The following is an 18107-nucleotide window of genomic DNA, read 5'->3' as shown; positions in this document are numbered from 1 at the left end:
CGGGCACGAGGTACAGAAGCCTGAATCCCACACAACCAGGTCCAGGAACAGCTCCTTTCCTATGACTATAGAAACATAGAAAATAGGTGCAGGAGGAGGCCATTCGGCCCTTCGAGTCAGCACCGCCATTCATTGTGATCATGGCTGTTCGTCCCCTATCAATAACCCGTCCGTGCCTGCCTTCTCCCCATATCCCTTGACTCTACTAGCTCCTATAGCTCTATCTAACTCTCTCTTAAATCCATCCAGTGATTGGGCCTCCACTGCCCTCTGTGGCAGGGAATTCCACAAATTCACAACTCTGGGTGAAAACGTTTTTTCTCACCTCAGTCTTAAATAATCACCCCTTTATTCTAAGACTGTGGCCCCTGGTTCTGGACTCGCCCAACATTGGGAACATTTTTCCTGCATCTAGCTTGTCCAGTCCTTTTATAATTTTATATGTTTCTATAAGATCCCCCTCATCCTTCTAAACTCCAGTGAATACAAGCCTAGTCTTTTCAATCTTTCCTCATATGACAGTCCCGCCATCCCAGGGATCAATCTCGTGAACCTACGCTGCACTGCCCCAATCACAAGGACTATCAGGGTCTTGAAACGACTCACACAACCCTAATCCCACTTTTACACCAATTACTTGTTTTTTTGCAGGGGTTGGGGTGGGGGTAGGGTGGGGATGGGGTGAGTATGGGGGTGGGGGTGGTGAGCTTAGGAGAGGTCTCACCACTGCAGTCACCCACCTCCCCCACACTCCTTGTTGCAGGGACCCCAGGATCCGACGCTCCAGAAGTAGCCCTGTGGCTGCGCCCCGTGCCGCGACTGGTAGTATTCGTACTCGATGCCACGGTTGGGATCCTGGCTGATTATCTGCAAAGACACAGAGGAGCGTGTGAGATGCATCAGAGTGCAGCCAGCAGGGTAGATTCCGTCGATGGTGGCCCACTACCCCTTGTGCAGGGCTCCCTGGGTTCATGAGCTCTTCCCCTTGTCCTCATGAGTGTGACCAAAGACCCATGTCATGTGAGGGCCACCATGGAAGCGATGGGCCGAGTGGTCTGCTTTCGTGCTGTGTCATCCAGCAACTGGTTGTTGCAAGGTGTCTTACTGCCTGGGATGTCCCTCCCTCACCCCCGGGGATCGCCCGTGTCACTACATCCTTAGAGATTACAGACAGTTGGATGATACGTCCCTCCCTTCCCTCAGGGACGTTGCTCTATTGGCCACCAGGTCTCACCTTCGCCTCTGGTACAGTGGATGGTTGGCCACCACATGTCCCTCATCCTCAGGGACGGTGAACATTGGCCACGCTATGTCTCTCCCTCGTGGACCATGGATGGTTGGCCATGCCATGTCCCTCCCTCAACTCAGGGACAGTACACTGTTGGCCACCCCTCGTCTCTCCCTGACCCCGGGGACAGTGGTTGGTTGGCCACTCAATGTCCTCCCCCTTCCCCCCACACCATCAGGGAACATTGGCCACCACGTCCTTCCCTCATCCTCAGGGAACGTGGACCATTGGGCGCCGCACCCACATCCCGGGGACAGTAGACTATTAGCCACCCCATGACCCTCACCTCAGGGATAGTGAACGTTGACCACCCCACCCTCAGCCGCGGCGTGGCCAGTGGCCGCCCCCGTATCTGTGCGGGGAGGGTGTCCTGGAGCCCGATCCCGGGTGTGGGAACAAACGCTGGCAAGGACTGGACCTGCTTAAAGCAGGGTCTCAAGTGCCAAGGTCGTGGGCCAGCCAACGGCCACATGGAGACAGGCTGCTCTTCAACCTCTCTGGGGTTGGTCAATATGTACAAACAAAGAACTGCTGATGGTGCTTTATACTAAAGATAGACACAAAGTGCTGGAGTAACTCAGCGGGACAGGCAGCATCTCTGGAGAAAAAGGGTAGGTGACGATTTGGGTCAGTATCCTTCTTCAGACTGGAACGTTTAGTGGATCCTCTCCTCAGACCCTTTAGTGTGAAGAAGGGTCTCGACCCGAAACGTCACCCATCATTTTCCTCCAGAGATGCTGCCTGACCTGCTGGGATCTCTGGGGCTGGCGGCATGGGCAGATCCCACTGCCTAAGTAACAGACAGGGACGCAGGTTCGATCCTGACTTGGGGCTCTGTCTGAGTGGAGTTTGCACGTTCTCCTTGTGACCACCTGGGCTTCCTCGGGGTGCTCTAGTTTCTTCCAAAGACTTGCAGGTTTGTAGGTCATTTGGCCTCTGTAAATGACCCCTCGTGTGTAAGGAGTGGACGAGGAAGCGGGATAACGTGGAACTAGTGTGAATGGGTGATCAGTGGTCGGTGTGGACACGCTAGACCAAAGGGCCAATTTCCATGCCGTAACTCTAAATTAAACTAAGCTAAATGCTGAGAACCATATTCTGCACTCTGTATCTCTCCCATCACTCTATCTATTGTACTTGAATTTGGCTTGATTGTATTTAGCATTATCTGGTTTGAACAGAGAGGATGACTAGGATGAGAAAGGTCTTTGATTATGTTGGCGGTCCGTATTCCTTCATTCCCTGCATATCCAGGTGCCTATCTAAAAGCCTCTTAAACGCCACTATTGTATCTATCTACCACCACCACTGGCAATTCATTCCAGGGCATCCACCATTCTCTGTGTGTTTAAAAAAACTTGGCCCCCACAGTTCCTTTAAACTTTGCACTCTCATCTTGACCCTATGCCCTCTAGTTATAGAGTCATAGAGTGTGGAAACAGGCCCTTCGGCCCAACTTGCCCACACCGGCCAACAATGTCACAGCTACACTAGTCCCACCTGCCTGCGCTTGGTCCACATCCCTCCAAACCTATCCTATCCATGTACCTGTCCAACTGTTTCTTAAACGATGGGATAGTCCCAGCCTCAACTACCTCCTCTGGCAGCTTGTTCCATACACCCACCACCCTTTGTGTGAAAAAGTTACCCCTTGGGTTCCTATTAAATCTTTTCCCCTTCACCTTGAACCTATGTCCTCTGGTCCTCGATTCCCCTACTCTGGGTAAAAGACTCTGTGCATCTACCTGATCTATTCCTCTCATGATTTTATATACCTCTATAAGATCTCCCCTCATCCTCCTACTCTCCATGGAAATGAGAATCTTTGACATTTCCACCCTGGGGAAAAAGATCCTGACTGTCTACGCTATCCATGGCTCTCGTAGTTGTACATACTTCTATCACGACTGCTCTCAGCCTCAAAAGTTCCAGAGAAAATAATCCAAGTTTGTCCTACCACTCCTGATAGCTAAAAGTCTCCAATCTCGGCAGCACTCTGGTAAACCTTCTGGTGAGCATGCCGTTCCTTCTCCCAAGCCCGCACATCCTCCCTGTAATGGAAGTGCACACAATACTCCAAATGCTGCCTAGCCTAAGCTTTATAAAGCTGTGACATGCCATCTTCACTCTTATGTGTAGGAAGGAACTGCAGATGCTGGTTTACACCGGAGATAGACACAAAATGCTGGAGTAACTCAGCGGGATGGGCAGCATCTCTGGAGAGAGGGAATGGGCGACGTTTTTCGAGTCGAGACCCTTCTTCAGACTCACTCATACTCAGCGCCCTCTGCTGCTGTAAATTAGCCATGTGTGGGTAAGTGGTCATAGGATGACAGGGAGGATGCCATGCACTTGAAAGCAGGGGAAGGGAAATGGGATTGATCTGTCAGGAGCCAGCATTTATCCTGTGGGCAGACTAGCCTCCCTCGCATCAAACAAAGTGAGAAACAAGTGGGAATGTTTGCTGATGATTGCACAGTATTCAATCCCATACACAGCTCCTCAGCAATGAAGCATCCCAGGCCTGCATGCTGAGGGACCCGGACAACATTCAGGTGTGGGGCTGGTGTACGACAGGTAACACTAACACCACAGGTGTACCAGGCAATGACCTTCTCCAACAGTGACAGTCTCCCCACATGCCACTGACGTTTGATAGCTTCACTATCAACAAGTAGAACCCTGGGGAGTATTAGACAACGGCAGGCATACAAGTCCAAGGACCTCTGAAGGTGGTAGCACAGGTGGATAAGGTGGTGTGGCAGGCACATGGGATGTTTGCCTTCATTTATCAATGCCTGGTATACAAGAGCAGGGAGTATATACTACAGCTTCATACAACATTGGTTTGGCTACATGTGGGAGTACCGTGCGTAGTTGTGGCCAACATGGAAACAGGTGATTGTGCTGGAGAGGGTGCAGACCAGTTTCAACAAGACGTTACCAGGGATGGACCGTACCAGTTACGTGGAGAGACTGCATTTATTGCCCTCTGGAGCGGCGGAGACTTGATAGAGGCACACATCATTACGATAGGTGATTGTAGGGGAGATAGCAGCACATTTTCCCATTATTTCAAATTGAGGCAATAGGTTTGAAATGACAGGTTAGTTGTTTCGAGGAGAATGTTTTCACCCAGAAGCTGGTTGGATGCTGAGGGGGTGGTGGGGGCAGGTAGTCTCACCCATTGAGGTGTCTGACAAACACTTGAATCACCGAGAAAGAGAAGGCTACGGACCAAGTGCTAACAAATGGCGTAGAGTGAATGGGTACGATGTCTGTACTCCGACTGTCACCCTATTTATGAATCGATGGGTTCCACACTATCTACATGGAGGGATGTTGACCTAATGCAGGCAAATGGGACAAGCCCAGAATGCCAGCGTGGTCGGCATGGACAAGCTGGGCCGAAGGACCTGTGCATTGCACCAGAGCACTAAAGCACTATCCTGGAGGGTCCTTACTTAGTTTAGTTCAGTTTCGGGATACAATGCCAAAACAGGCTCTTCGGCCCAGGGAGTCCGCGCCGACCAGCAAAGCCCGCACACTAACGCACTATCCTGCACACACTAGGGACAATTTACACTTATACCAAGCCAATTAACCTACAAACCTGCACTTCTTTGGAGTGTGGGAGAAAACCGGAGCACCCGGAGAAAACCCATGCAGGTCGCGGGGAGAACGTACAAATATCTCTGGCAACTCTACCGCTGCGCCACCAGAAACCCACTGGACCGGACTCAAACTCAGCGGCTACTGGGGTCCTGAGGGTGCCCAGTAGTATGGGGTCTTTGAGGAGGAGCCTGAGGTTCCCTCAAACAGGGGGGGCTCTCTTCACCCCACCGCTGTCCAATGCACTGACCTCGAGGATGAGGGGCTCGGAGGTGGGTCCTCGGCCGTGCAGAGTCTCGGGGGTCCCGTCCCCCTCGGCCCCGCGCTGGTAGTGCAGGACGGTGCCCGCCACGTGTAGGGCCCGGCTGGGGTCGATGGTCCAGTGGCCGTTCAGATAATGCTCCCCACGCACGTTCTTCACGGCTGCAGGCGGCAACACCGGGAGGTCAGTGGGGGCCGGGGTGGGGAGGGGGGAGGGGGACATGATTGGGGATTGGGTTGAGATGGGGCGGGGACGGGAGCGCAGGGGGACGGGCAGGTTGGGCAGAGGGCAGGGCCAGCAGGGGGGAGTGGGGATGGGGGTGGGGGACCAGAGGCAGGGGACCAGGACGGGACGGAATGGGCCAGGGGGGAGGAGCGGGGCAGGGGGTGGGGCTGGAGGGGCAATGGGCAGGTTGGGCCATGGGGGGAGGAGCAGGGCAGGGGGTAGGGGCGGGAGGGATACAGGGATTAGGGTGCAGGACAGGGGCAGAGCGGGAGGGGGTAGGGGCGGGGAGAAGGTGCTAGCAAGGGAAGTGCTTCTCAGCCACTCTGCATGGGCAGCGGGGGGGGGGGGCACTTTTTATAATGATACAAAATGCTTTTATTCAAACAAACACCATTGCAGAGTAGCAACAAAATCAAAGTTATGAAATCACCTTTATCTACAATACACTCAACGCCCCGTGGCGACCAGCATTCACGGAAGGCCTCCAGTCGCCATGTATACCGCGAGCTCCCTCTCCAGGGACACGCGGGCACGGACGTAGGCCCGGAAGAGGGGAAGGCACAGAGGCCCGTCGCACTGAGCTAGCACACCCACTGTGGGCTGAATGGCCTCCAGCACTGTGTATGTACAATGACAGGGAAGAGGGGTGAGGGGGCTGTGGCGAGGGGGAGGGTTATGGCCGTACCCTGAGCCCTGGCCTTCGGTCAGGAAGGTAGTGGACACGCCAGGTGTCACACAGGAGTGCGCGGTGCGGTGAACTCTGTGCGGAGGTCATCGATGCAGCCAAGGGCACCCACCCCACCCCATCCCCTCCTGCAGATCACGGGAGCTTGTAGTGTCAGGGTTAAACTGACAATTTCAGCTCAAATGTGAAATGGGGTTATCAGCTCTGTTAGCAGCCCTTACGTTCCACAGCCTCTCGAAAACAAGTTTCCAGACGGGTTAGCTTGGTGGTGTGAGACCGTTCATGGTGCACATATCCTCCTCCGCTCCTCCTGCGCAGGGAATGAGGTGGGGAGAGGAGGAGCGAGCCGAGACAGGTCACAAGACCATAAGTGATAGGAGTAGAATTAGGCCATTCGGCCCATCAAGTCTACTCTGCCATTCAATCATGGCTGATCTACCTAACCCCATTCTCCTGCCTTCTCCCCATAACCCCTGACACACGTACCAATCATGAGAAGAAGGTCACGACTTACCGAGGTAATTCCGTGTGGGGAGGACTTCGCGGATACGGATACTCGTGGCCCCGATGGGAATGATGTGGATTTGATTGTAACCTGGCAGTGAGAACGAGACAGTGATTGGTTCATCCACGCTCGGTAAACATCTGCGCGGAAACAAGAACGGACCGCGGCATCGATCACGGGGCACACGGTGGCGCACAGCAGCCGGTAGAGCAACTGCCTCGCAGCGCCAGGGACACTGGTTCGATCCTGACCTTGGGTGCTGTCTGTGTGGAGTTTTCATGTTCTCCCTTGTTACGGTTACCTCCCACATCCCAAAGACATGCAGCTTTGTTATTTAGCTGGCCCCTGTAAATTGCCCCTTGTATATTGGAGTGGATGCAAAAATAGGTTTAACATGGAACTAGTGTGAATGTGTGATCGATGATCATTGTGGACTCGGTGGGCCGAGAGGTCCTGTTTCAGCCAATCAATGAAACGCACCTTTGGGTAAATCTACAACGTCAAACGTGGCTTTCACTTTAGAACAGGAGCTTCCGTCTCCCCCGCACTCCAGACACTTGTCCTCAGTCTGTATCGATTCCAGCGTGTTGTCACAACCCATCGCCTGCAACAACAGAACCACTTACTGAAGCACGAGGCTTCCACTCAGACCAGAGGCACAGCGGAGAACAAGGCCACTGGGGAGGTTCCGTTATAGAGCACTTCAGTTATAGGGTGAGTTAGTAGTTTAAGAGGCTTTTAGATAGGCACATGGATATGCAGTCAGAGGAGATGAGTCTGTTTAGGCACCATATTGTGGGCTGAAGGGCCTGTTCCTGTGCTGTACTGTGTGCTATGTTATACTATCCCTCTGGTTACAGGGTAACAGGTAACTGCTGCCTCACAGGAGGGGGAGCGGGTCTCCAGGGTGAGTCGGGGTCGGTACGCAGGTCCCTGGAGCACCTGGCACAGTCTGAGGCCTGGTCCTGGGCAGGGGGACCCTGTGACTACACCCCTAGTGTACACAGTGACAACAGGCCTCAGTGTTCCCATCACCGTGACCACACCGGGTGTACCCGGCTCCATGACAACAGGCCCCAAGAGAGTCTGAAGAAGGGTCTCGACCCGAAACGTCGCCCATTCTTTCTCTCCTGAGATGCTGCCTGTCCCGCTGAGTTACTCCAGCATTTTGTGTCTACCTTCTGATATCTGAGCTCAGGTGCTTGGTGGTGGTCGCCCGACACTGGTACTGCTGGGCAGCCTGAGGCCGGCACGGTGACTGGTCACCCTGCAACGGTGGGACTGGGAGAGAGGGGGGAGGGAGTGAGGGGAGAGAGAGGGGAGAGAGAGGGGAGAGAGGGAGTGAGGGGAGAGAGGGAGGGAGGGAGGGAGGGAGGAGAGAGGGGAGAGAGAGGGGAGAGGAGGGAGGAGGGAGGAGGGAGGGAGAGAGGGAGGGAGATAGAGGGAGGAAGAGAGGGAGGGAGAGAGGGAGAGGGGGAAGGGGCAAGGGAGGGAGGGAGGGAGGGAGCGAGGGAGGGAGGGAGGGAGGAGAGATTAAGGGAGAGAGAGAGGGAGGGAGGGAGGGAGGGAGGGAGGGAGGGGGGAGGGGGAAAGAGAGAGACTGTGCTGCCAGCTCCTCATCACCCTCAGTGAAGGGACGTCTCCATCAATGGCGGCCCGGTCCAGGTAGTGACCACTGTGAGGAGATGATCGAGGCTCCCTAAGACGGGGGGGGGGAGGGCAGTGGGGGCAACCCTCGACGGGGTAGGAGGGCTCTCCTTCATCGAGGTGGGGAGCAGGGGTCAGGCAGCGAGCGGCTGGTCCTGCCTCAGCCCGGCCTGGCCTGGGGCAGCCTCACCTTGCACACCCCCTGCACACAGATGTCTCTGCCGCCCGGCTCACACAGCGTCCCGTCTTTGACTGCCGCCCCGTGACGGTAGTAGAAGTTCTCCCCGCGAGGGATACAGTTTAGCTCACACTTGTTGGAGGCTGTGGGAAGGAAGACAAGAGAACTGCCGTTAAACCCTCAAGCCCAAATACTGCCCTCCAGTATCAATATATTAGTCATGTGCTACAATACAGAGTGAAAAACGATGTCTAGAAAAGAACTGCAGATGCTGGTTTAAACCGAGGAGAGACACAAATGCTGGAGTAACTCAGCGGTAAAAGCAGCATCTCTGGAGAGAAGGAATGGGTGACGTTGTGGGTCGAGACCTTTCTTCAGACTGTGTCTGCAATGCCTGCTGTCCAGTCAAATTGTACCATGCAGGAGTACAGCCAAGCTCCACACAACTATCAGCCTGAAGAAGGGCCTCGGCCAGAAACATCACCCATTCATAAGTTCATAAGTGATAGGAGGAGCAGAATTAGGCCATTGGGGCCAACAAGTCTACTCCGCCATTCAATCATGGCTGCTTGAATCAGGCAGCATCTCCTTCTCTCCCGAGATGCTGCCTGTCCCGCTGAGTTACTCCACCATTTCGTGTCTATCTACACCAGTACACCAGGGAGTGCCATGAGTTTTACAGCGTTACAGCTATAGAGAAAGTGCAGATTTTTTAAAGCGCAAGGTCCACATTGAGGTAGGTTGGAAGATCAGGACTACACCTTAGCTTATGGTTGGACCGTTCAATAGTTTGATAGCTGCCATGAGAGCCACACCTCCTGAACTGTGGGGTGGCACAGTGGTAGAGTTGCTACAGTGCCACAGACCCGGGTTCAATCCCGACTATGGGTGCAGTCTGTATGGAGTTTATACGTTCTCCACATGACCTTTGTGGATCTTCATTTCCTCCCACACTCCAAAGATGTACAGGTTTGTAAGGTAATTGGCTTGGTGTAAATGTAAATTGTCCCGAATGTGAGTGTGGGATAGTGTTAATGTGTTGGTTGGCATGGACTCGGTGGGCCGAAGGGCCTGGTTCCACACTGTATCTCTAAACTAAACTGGAACTAAACTAAACACGAACATTCACACTGCACCAAGCATTCGGCAGCGTCTCAATGAAGCACAAGTCGTTGGTGAGGCCGCGTGGAGAATTGTGTTCCGTTTTGGTCACCTGCTGTAGAAACGATGTTACATGGATGTTGCCTGAGCTATCGTGAGAGGTTGGGCAGACTAGGACTTTACTCCCTGGAGTGCAGGAGGCTGAAGGGGGATCTTATAGAGGTGTAATATCATGCGGGGAATAGATAAGGTGAATGCACGCTCTTTAGGGGAACTGTAGGATATTGGTTTAAGGTGAAAGGGGAAAGATTTAATAGGGACATGAGGGGCAATTTTTTCATACATGGTGGTGGGTATATGGAACAAGTGCCAGAGGAATTAGTTGAGGCAGTCAATGTAAGAACATTTGAAAGAGGGGGGAGGGGAGGAGAGTGGGGAGGTGGGGAGGGGGAGGGGAGTTGGAGGGGAGAGGGATGAGGTGGGGGAGAGGGTGGGGGAGGGAGACTGTTTCTCAGTGCCCCGTGACCTGCTCACCTCCATAGTACGGCAGCCACTTGTATTGCTTGCCCTGGAAGTCGGTGCCATCAAAGGCGGAGCACTGCTCTTCCCGGAAATCACGCGAGCCTTCCGGACAGTCCTGTGGGAACGCCGGGATGATCAGAGAGAGGGAAGAGAGCCCACTTCCACAGGCCCGGTGAAGGGTCACACACCTGCCTGCCCACCCCACCCCAGTCCTTATCCCCACCCCTCCTGCCCTACCCCTGGTCCCCCACCCCTCCTCCTCCCCCTCCCCTCCTTCCTCACCCCTCATCCTCTCCACTCTCCCTCCCCTCTCCTCCTCCCCCTCCTCACCCACCCTTCCACCCAAACGCTCCTCCTATAAGCTCCCCACCCCTCTCTTCCTCCCCTCCCCTCCCCCACCAGTGCTGCCATTGTGTGAACTGTCGGCAGAGTCAGGAAGTCATGTTGCAGTTGTATAAAACCTTTGACTTCATTAAACCACTTTATGACTATTGTGCACAGTTCTGTTTGTCCCATTGCAGGAGAGATGTGGAGGCCTATGAGAGGGTGTAGACTTTGTCCACCAGGATGTTGCCTGGGTAATCACTTTATGGAGAGGTTGGACAAACTTAGATTGTTTTTTCTGTAGCATCAATGGCTGGGGAGAGTCCTCACCCCCCTCCACTCCCCCACCACAACCTCCACCCCCCTCCCCTGCCCCCCCATCACACAACCCCCTACCCCCCTCACACCATCACCCCACCCCCACCCCATCACATCCCTCACCTCACACCATCACCCCCCCTCACACACCCCCTCCCCTCCCCTCCCCCACTCACACCCCCCACCCCCCCCCATCACACCCCCTCCCCCCACCCCATCACATCCCCCACCTCCCTCACAGCCCCCCTCCCACCAATCACACACCCCCCCCACACCCCCCCGTCACCTCAACATTTACCTCCTAAAGCCTGCTGACCAGCTGTTGGAAGCAGAGACCCGATCCCCCAGCCTATCCTGGACCCTCAGCAGGCGATCCCTCCCTCCCTCCCTTCAGCTCAGTGCTAACTGAGGTCTCGTGAACCACACCCCGATCGCCACCCTCCGTGCACAGCCAGCCTCTCACTCTCTGGGGGAATCCCTCGCCCCCACCCCCTCAGTGCCACAGCGTCATACTGTACCTGGACGTTGCAAACTCGGTAATCTCTCAGCGGCCCCAGGCAGTTGCTCCCACCGTCTCGCCTGTAATAAACGGGGAGATCAGAGCACTGACAACACACGAATATTGTACAAAATACAGGTTAAACAAGTAGACAACACACTCATCTCCAAACCTTCTCTCTCAGTCCCTCCCCCACCCTCGACATCCAGCGGGTTCATATCCCTTCGTTATCACCTCCTCCACAGCCAACAATGGACCATTGTGGGCTCCGCCTTTCCTTGGTCACATGTGCCGGCTCTGATTTGTTCTGCGCCTTTTAACACCTCTAGTTTCCCTCACCCCTGACTCTCAGTCTGAAGGAGGGTCTCGACCTGAAACGTCACCCATTCCTTCTCTCCAGAGGTGCAGCCTGTCCCGCTGAATATCTCCCGAATTTTGTGTCTATCTTCAGTACCGAAACAAACTCTTATTATGTTCTTGGGAGCGTCATAGGCTGAGGGGAGATCTGATAGGAGTACAGTACAGGGCCTGTCCCACTTGCGCGTCATGCAGGTGGCATCACTGCCATGCACGTGTAAAGCATGCCATGCGTGCATCACGCGCGCGTCACGACTCGACCTAAATTATGTTGCGTAAATGGCGAGCAAAGTGGGACAGGCCCTTACATAAAACTATAAGAGACATAGATGGAGAAGACAGTCAGCTCTTTCTCAGGGTGGAATAAGAGGGCATAGTTTTAAGGTCAGAGGGCGAGAGTGTAAAGGAGATGTTCGACACAAGGTCGTGTGGTGGGTGCCTGGAATGCGCTGCCACTTGTGGTGGTGGACGCAGATACGATAGTGACATTTGAGAGGCTTTTAGATAGGAACATGGATATACAAGGAATGGAGGTCCTACCTCCCTGCATTCCTACACAACACGACAAACTACCTCTAGCACTGCCTGGGCTTGTTCTCTCATTAGATTTTGCACTAATGTCTTGCTTTTTCAATCTTTTACTTTTCAATTCTTGTAGAATGTAGTTATGTTTTGGTGCATTATCTGAGTCGACATGTGTATGATGCTGCTGCTGCTGCTGCGAGCAAGATCTTCACTGTACCCCACCATACTTGTGTACATGACAATAAAAGCAACTTGACTTGACTTGACTGGTGTTGGAAGTTCTGTAGCAACTACTCGGGGAACGAGCTCAGTCGTGTCTAGTGACTCATCCAGCATCGGGTGCCAATCTTAAAACTGGGACAGTCCTGCTGGGCCGAATATCCTGCACATCTATTGTAAAAATCCACAAACCATGCACAGTATTTTTTCACTGTACCTCGGTAACACGTGACAATAAACTAAACTAAACTGTAGCGTTACTGTAAATGGAAGAGAAGTTTAGTTTAGAGATACAGCGCGGAAACAGGCCCATAGGCCCACCAAGTCCGCGCCGACCAGCGATCGCCGCACATTAACACTATCGACACACACTAGGGACGATTTACAATTATACCGTCAATTATCCTACACATGTACGTCTTTGGAGTGTGGGGAGGAAACCGGACATCCCGGGGAAAACCCACGCAGGTCACGCGGAGAACGTACAAACTCCGTACAGACAGCACCAGTAGTCAGGATTGAACCCGGCGCTGTAAGGCAGCAACTCTACCGCTGCGCCACTGTGCCTCCCTGACTTCCTACAGGCACCACAAACAGTTCTTGGCTGGCGAATGTGCACTGATGCTTCTAATGTCATCCCCCCGTGTTTTGTCTCTACTACGACACGGTGACGCAGGGGTAGAGTTCTGTCTGTGCTAGGGTGCTGTCTGCGCGGAGTTTGTGCGTTCTCCCCGTGATCGTGTGGGTTTCCCCCGGGATCTCCGGTTTCCTCCCACACTCCAAAGACGTGCACGTGTAGGAAAATTGACTTGGTATTAATGTAATAAGTCCCTAGTGTGTGGAGATAGTGTTAGTGTGCGGGGATCGCTGGTCAGTGTGGACTCAGTGGGCCGAAGGGCCTGTTTCCGTGCTGTATCTCTAAACTAAACTATTTGCTGCCCCTTTTTATTCAGTAGCATCAGGTGGGCAGTTCCCTCTTACAGAGTTGTGGGTTTGATTCCTCACCAAGTCTGAGCACCGGCATTCTTAGCTTAGTTTAGAGATACAGCACGGAACAGGCCCTTCGGCCCACCGAGTCCATGCTGACCATGGATGAGAAGTTCCATATCTTCCCACTTTCTCATCCATTCTCCACACAAGCGGCACAAATCACCCACAAACCCGCACATCTTTACGATGTGGCCGGAAACCCACGCGGCCACAGAGAGAACGTGCAAACTCCACACCGACAGCACCCGAGGTCAGAATCGAACCGGGTCTCTGGCGCTGTGCGGCAGCGGCTTTAACAGCTGGGTCACTGTGTTGGCCATCAAGCCACTCGTGAGGTGACCAGACGGTGGGACGATGGTGGTGGTTGGGGTTGGGGGCGGAGGTGTTGGACTCAGCCCCTGGGACCATTGGACTTGCTCCCCCACATGTTCACACATGTCTCCCCCCCCCCCCTTGACGTCTACCTCAGCGGGTGGCGCTGATGCAGGGTGGTGGAATCCAGCAACAACAACAAAAACAGGCCTCATTTGGAAAGAGAAAAATTGGCAAACTAGGATTGTTTGTGCTAGTGTTCAGGTTGTTCAGGAAAGGCTGAATGAATGCTGTGTTCATTCACATGTCTGTTGGCAGCACTCACTGCCTGCAGGGCAACACAGCAGCCTCCGACAATTACCACCCCCATCCAAGCCTTGCTTTTACCACAGAACCACGCATACCGTAAGATTCCTGAATGACACAACCTGGGAAATTGCTGCTTACGCCTGCTTCACCAACCTTTCATTAATGTAATGAAGGGTTATCTGTAACCCCGGTGTTGGTGGAGCTTTTGTCTTGAACATCAGCCGCACTGTTTTACATTGTAAGAAGGTATTTTGTCAGGACACTGGAGGTCAGAGAGTCACGCTCAGTGACTCTGCCACACACCGACTCCAACCCTGATACAGGAGCCCAGATGGTGCCTGATGCATCCCCCTGTGGCTGGGAAACTGATACATCTGCCCTGTTGCTGGGAAACCAGGCGCATTGCCCCTGTTGCAGGAAACCAATGCATCCCCCTGTTGCTGGGATCCATCTGATTGCAGCTTTGTTACTGCTGTATTTCTTGCATTATTGCCGTGGCCGATCTTCAAAGGTCTGTGGTTGCAGATGAAGCTGGGAAATCCCCCCCCCATCCTCCTGATTCCCCATGTAAAGAAGGAACTGCAGATGCTGGTTCACACCAAAGACAGACACAAAATGCTGGAGTAACTCAGCGGGACAGGCAGCATCTCTGGAGCCTGTCCAGCTCGAGACCCTTCTTCAGACTGAGAGTCAGGGGGGGAGGGAATCTAGAGATAGGGAAGGGTAAGGTGTAAAAATGACTGATAAGGAAAAGTAGAATGTTCATTGTTAGCTGAGGTGAGGGTGACAACAGCATACAATTAGTAATATTCCCTGGAGTTCTCTATCTTTATATTCCAACAAGGCCATATCTGATTTCAGCTACCTAAACTTTATATCTATTTTCTTTTTCTTGTTGACTGAGTTGACAACATCCCTCATTGTCCAAGGTTCCCTAACCTTCCCAAGCTCTGTCTATCTTTGTCAAATACTGGAGGTCATAACTGTAAGGTGAGAGGGGCAGACTTCAAAGGAGAATGTGGGGCAGGCTTACTCTTCACACAGACTCTTTACAAAGAGGGTGGTGAGTGCCTGGGACGCACCACCCTGGGGCGATGGGGGGAGGCAGATACAACAGTGATGTTAAAGAGGTTTTTAGATTGGCAAAAAAAGACAAAGTGCTGGAGTAAAGGGCTTGTCCCACCAGCATGCGACTGCATGCGGCGAGCGTGACCTAGCGTGGTCGCTTGAGCCGTACGGCCTGACGGGGGCCGGTCCCACTTCGATCGGCGGAAGCGTATGGAGTTGTGCGGGGCTGGTCCCGACATCGCGCGGGGCTCCGAAAAACTGACACTTTCCGAAAATTCCGCGCGGCAACTGCCTGTCGGCCCGCAGCCGCATTGAGGCCGTACGCAGCGCCTTGACGCCGCACACACATGATGTCACCGCCCGGCGTGCCGTTGCGAGATGACGTAACTGACCGACGCTGTGCGACGTCCAAATTCAATCGGCCCGCCTCCTGCCCAGCTGATTGGTGAGTATGATGTCGGGACCAGCCCCGCACAACTCCAGACGGCTCCGCGGTTGGAAGTGGGACCGGTCCCGCGAGGCTGTACGCCTCAAGCCACCACGTTTGGTCGCTCTAGACGCATGCAATCGCATGCTGGTGGGACAGGCCCTTAACTCAGCGGGTCATGTGGCGTCTGTGAAGAACATGGATAAGCAATGTTTCAGTTTGCCACCCTTCTGCCCTCTTGTTGGTTACGTCGAACTGTTCTTGTTTTAAACACATGCTCCTGACGTTTTAGTTAATACATGGACACGCAGGCACTTGCTCACTGGATCATATGCAGGCAGAGCAGGAGCTTAGTTTGTTCAGCCAAGGTGTGGGGCTCTTCTATGTTCTTCCCCAGGGAAACATGTTGGTCCTGAATGCTGAACAGCTGTCCTTTTTACACCTTATGCACGGCATGGTGGTACAGCGGTAGAGTTACTGCCTTGCAGCGCCAGAGACCCAGGTTCAATCCTGACTACGGGTGGTGTCTGTACGGAGTTTGTACGTTCTCCCCGTGACCTACGTGAGTTTGCTCCGATTTCCTCCCACACTCCAAAGACGTACAGGTTTGTAGGTTAATTGGCTTGGTAAAGTTGTAAATTGTCCCTAGTGTGTGTAGGATAGTGTTCGTGTGCGGGGATGGCTGGTCGGTGCGGACTCGGTGAGCCGAACGAAGGGCCTGTTTCCGCACTGTATCTCTAAAACAAAAACTAAAAAACCTCCCACATGTCAGTTCACAGCCGTTTCCAGTCTAGTCTTGAGTGAAACACAAAGTGCTGGAGGAACCCAGGGGGTCAGGCCGTGGCTGGGGAAGGAATGGGCAGGTGGCATTTTGGGTCGGGACCCTTCTTCAGACTGGAGAGGGGCGGTAGTTAGTAACATTGTCCGATCATTCCCTCTCCAGATGCTGTCTGACCCGCTGAGCTCTTCCAGCACTTATGTCGTTTGCTCAGGATCCAAGCATCTGCAATTTCTTGTAACCCCAGCCCCCTCTCCCCAGCTCATCATTCATGTTGTTGTCATTAACGTCTCCCCAATTGGGCATCTCCCTCCAACCCCGATGTCCAGTCTTAGCCAGAGTCGTTGGCAGGAGTTACAGGCACGAGATGGGGGAGGTGCTGAATGCCCGGGAGCGGAGGAATACTCCTCACCCTATCACGGACGGCCCCATCAGTCCCGCTCTGCCCAGTCTCTGTGTGGGACATCCAGTGGGAGTGCTGCACAATAGGCACGTCGGCTGAAGGCCGTCTGGGTCTCGCTTTGCCCAGAGGGCAGGTGCTTCCCTCCGGAGCTCCATGCCCGGCCCTGTGCCTCGGGGGCGGAGGTGAGGGGTTCCTTCCCACAGACCAGGAGGCCACTCAGCCCATCAAGTCTATGCTGGCTTTCGGAGCAGTCTCCTCAATTCCATTTAGCTTAGAGATACAGCGCAGAAACAGGCCCTTCGGCCCACCGGGTCCGCACCGACCAGAGATCCCCGCACGTTAACACTATCCAACACACACACTAGGGACAATTTACATTTATATCGAGCCAATTAACCTATAAACCAGAAGGTACACAAAATTGCTGGAGGAACTCAGCGGGTGCAGCAGCATCTATGGAGCGAAGGAAATAGGCGACGTTTCGGGCCGAAACCCTTCTTCAGACTGATGGGGGGTGGGGAAAGAAAGAAGGAAAAAGGGGGAGGAGGAGGAGCCCGAGGGCGGGCGGATGGGAGGGTGGGAGGAGACAGCTAGAGGGTGAAGGAAGGGGAGGGGACAGCACAGGCTAGCCAAATTGGGGGAATTCAATGTTGATGCCATAAGGGCGCAAGGACCCCAGACGGAATATGAGGTGCTGTTCCTCCAATTTCCGTTGTTGCTCACTCTGGCAATGGAGGAGACCCAGGACAGAGAGGTCGGATTGGGAATGGGAGGGGGAGTTGAAGTGCTGAGCCACCGGGAGGTCATGTAGGTTAAGGCGGACTGAGCGGAGGTGTTCGGCGAAACGGTCGCCCAACCTACGCTTGGTCTCACCGATGTAAATTAGCTGACATCTAGAGCAGCGGATGCAGTAGATGAGGTTGGAGGAGATACAGGTGAACCTTTGTCGCACCTGGAACGACTGCTTGGGACCTTGAATGGAGTCGAGGGGGGAGGTGAAGGGACAGGTGTTGCATTTCTTGCGGTTGCAACGGAAAGTGCCCGGGGAGGGGGTGGTGCGGGAGGGAAGGGAAGAATTGACGAGGGAGTTGCGGAGGGAGCGGTCTTTGCGGAAGGCAGACATGGGGGGAGATGGGAAGATGTGGCGAGTGGTGGGGTCACGTTGGAGGTGGCGGAGTGGTGGGGTCACGTTCCGCCACCTCTAACGTGACCCCACCACTCGCCACATCTTCCCATCTCCCCCCATGTCTGCCTTCCGCAAAGACCGCTCCCTCCGCAACTCCCTCGTCAATTCTTCCCTTCCCTCCCGCACCACCCCCTCCCCGGGCCCTTTCCGTTGCAACCGCAAGAAATGCAACACCTGTCCCTTCACCTCCCCCCTCGACTCCATTCAAGGTCCCAAGCAGTCGTTCCAGGTGCGACAAAGGTTCACCTGTATCTCCTCCAACCTCATCTACTGCATCCGCTGCTCTAGATGTCAGCTAATTTACATCGGTGAGACCAAGCGTAGGTTGGGCGACCGTTTCGCCGAACACCTCCGCTCAGTCCGCCTT

The 18107-nt window shown here is 54.0% G+C and overlaps 1 protein-coding gene across 4 annotated transcripts in view; it reads right to left on the bottom strand.

Annotated features, from left to right (window-relative positions):
* The window catches only part of papln (papilin, proteoglycan like sulfated glycoprotein), a 61391-nt gene that overhangs the window by 32162 nt on the left and 11122 nt on the right, over window positions 1-18107 (bottom strand). For all 4 annotated transcript variants that reach the window (XM_033026731.1, XM_033026734.1, XM_033026732.1 and 1 more), the window contains exons 3-9: window positions 11186-11246; window positions 10038-10140; window positions 8415-8545; window positions 7058-7181; window positions 6587-6667; window positions 5151-5323; window positions 741-867 (exon numbers count right to left, since the gene is read on the bottom strand). In XM_033026731.1, coding sequence (XP_032882622.1) covers window positions 741-867; window positions 5151-5323; window positions 6587-6667; window positions 7058-7181; window positions 8415-8545; window positions 10038-10140; window positions 11186-11246 — 800 coding nt within the window. The remainder of the gene's footprint in view (window positions 1-740; window positions 868-5150; window positions 5324-6586; window positions 6668-7057; window positions 7182-8414; window positions 8546-10037; window positions 10141-11185; window positions 11247-18107) is intronic.

Source organism: Amblyraja radiata, chromosome 9 (genome assembly GCF_010909765.2).
Source record: "Amblyraja radiata isolate CabotCenter1 chromosome 9, sAmbRad1.1.pri, whole genome shotgun sequence".
Classification (NCBI taxonomy): Eukaryota; Metazoa; Chordata; class Chondrichthyes; order Rajiformes; family Rajidae; genus Amblyraja; species Amblyraja radiata.
The sequence above is the reverse complement of the archived record's forward strand: the minus strand, read 5'-3'. Positions and strand labels throughout refer to the sequence as shown.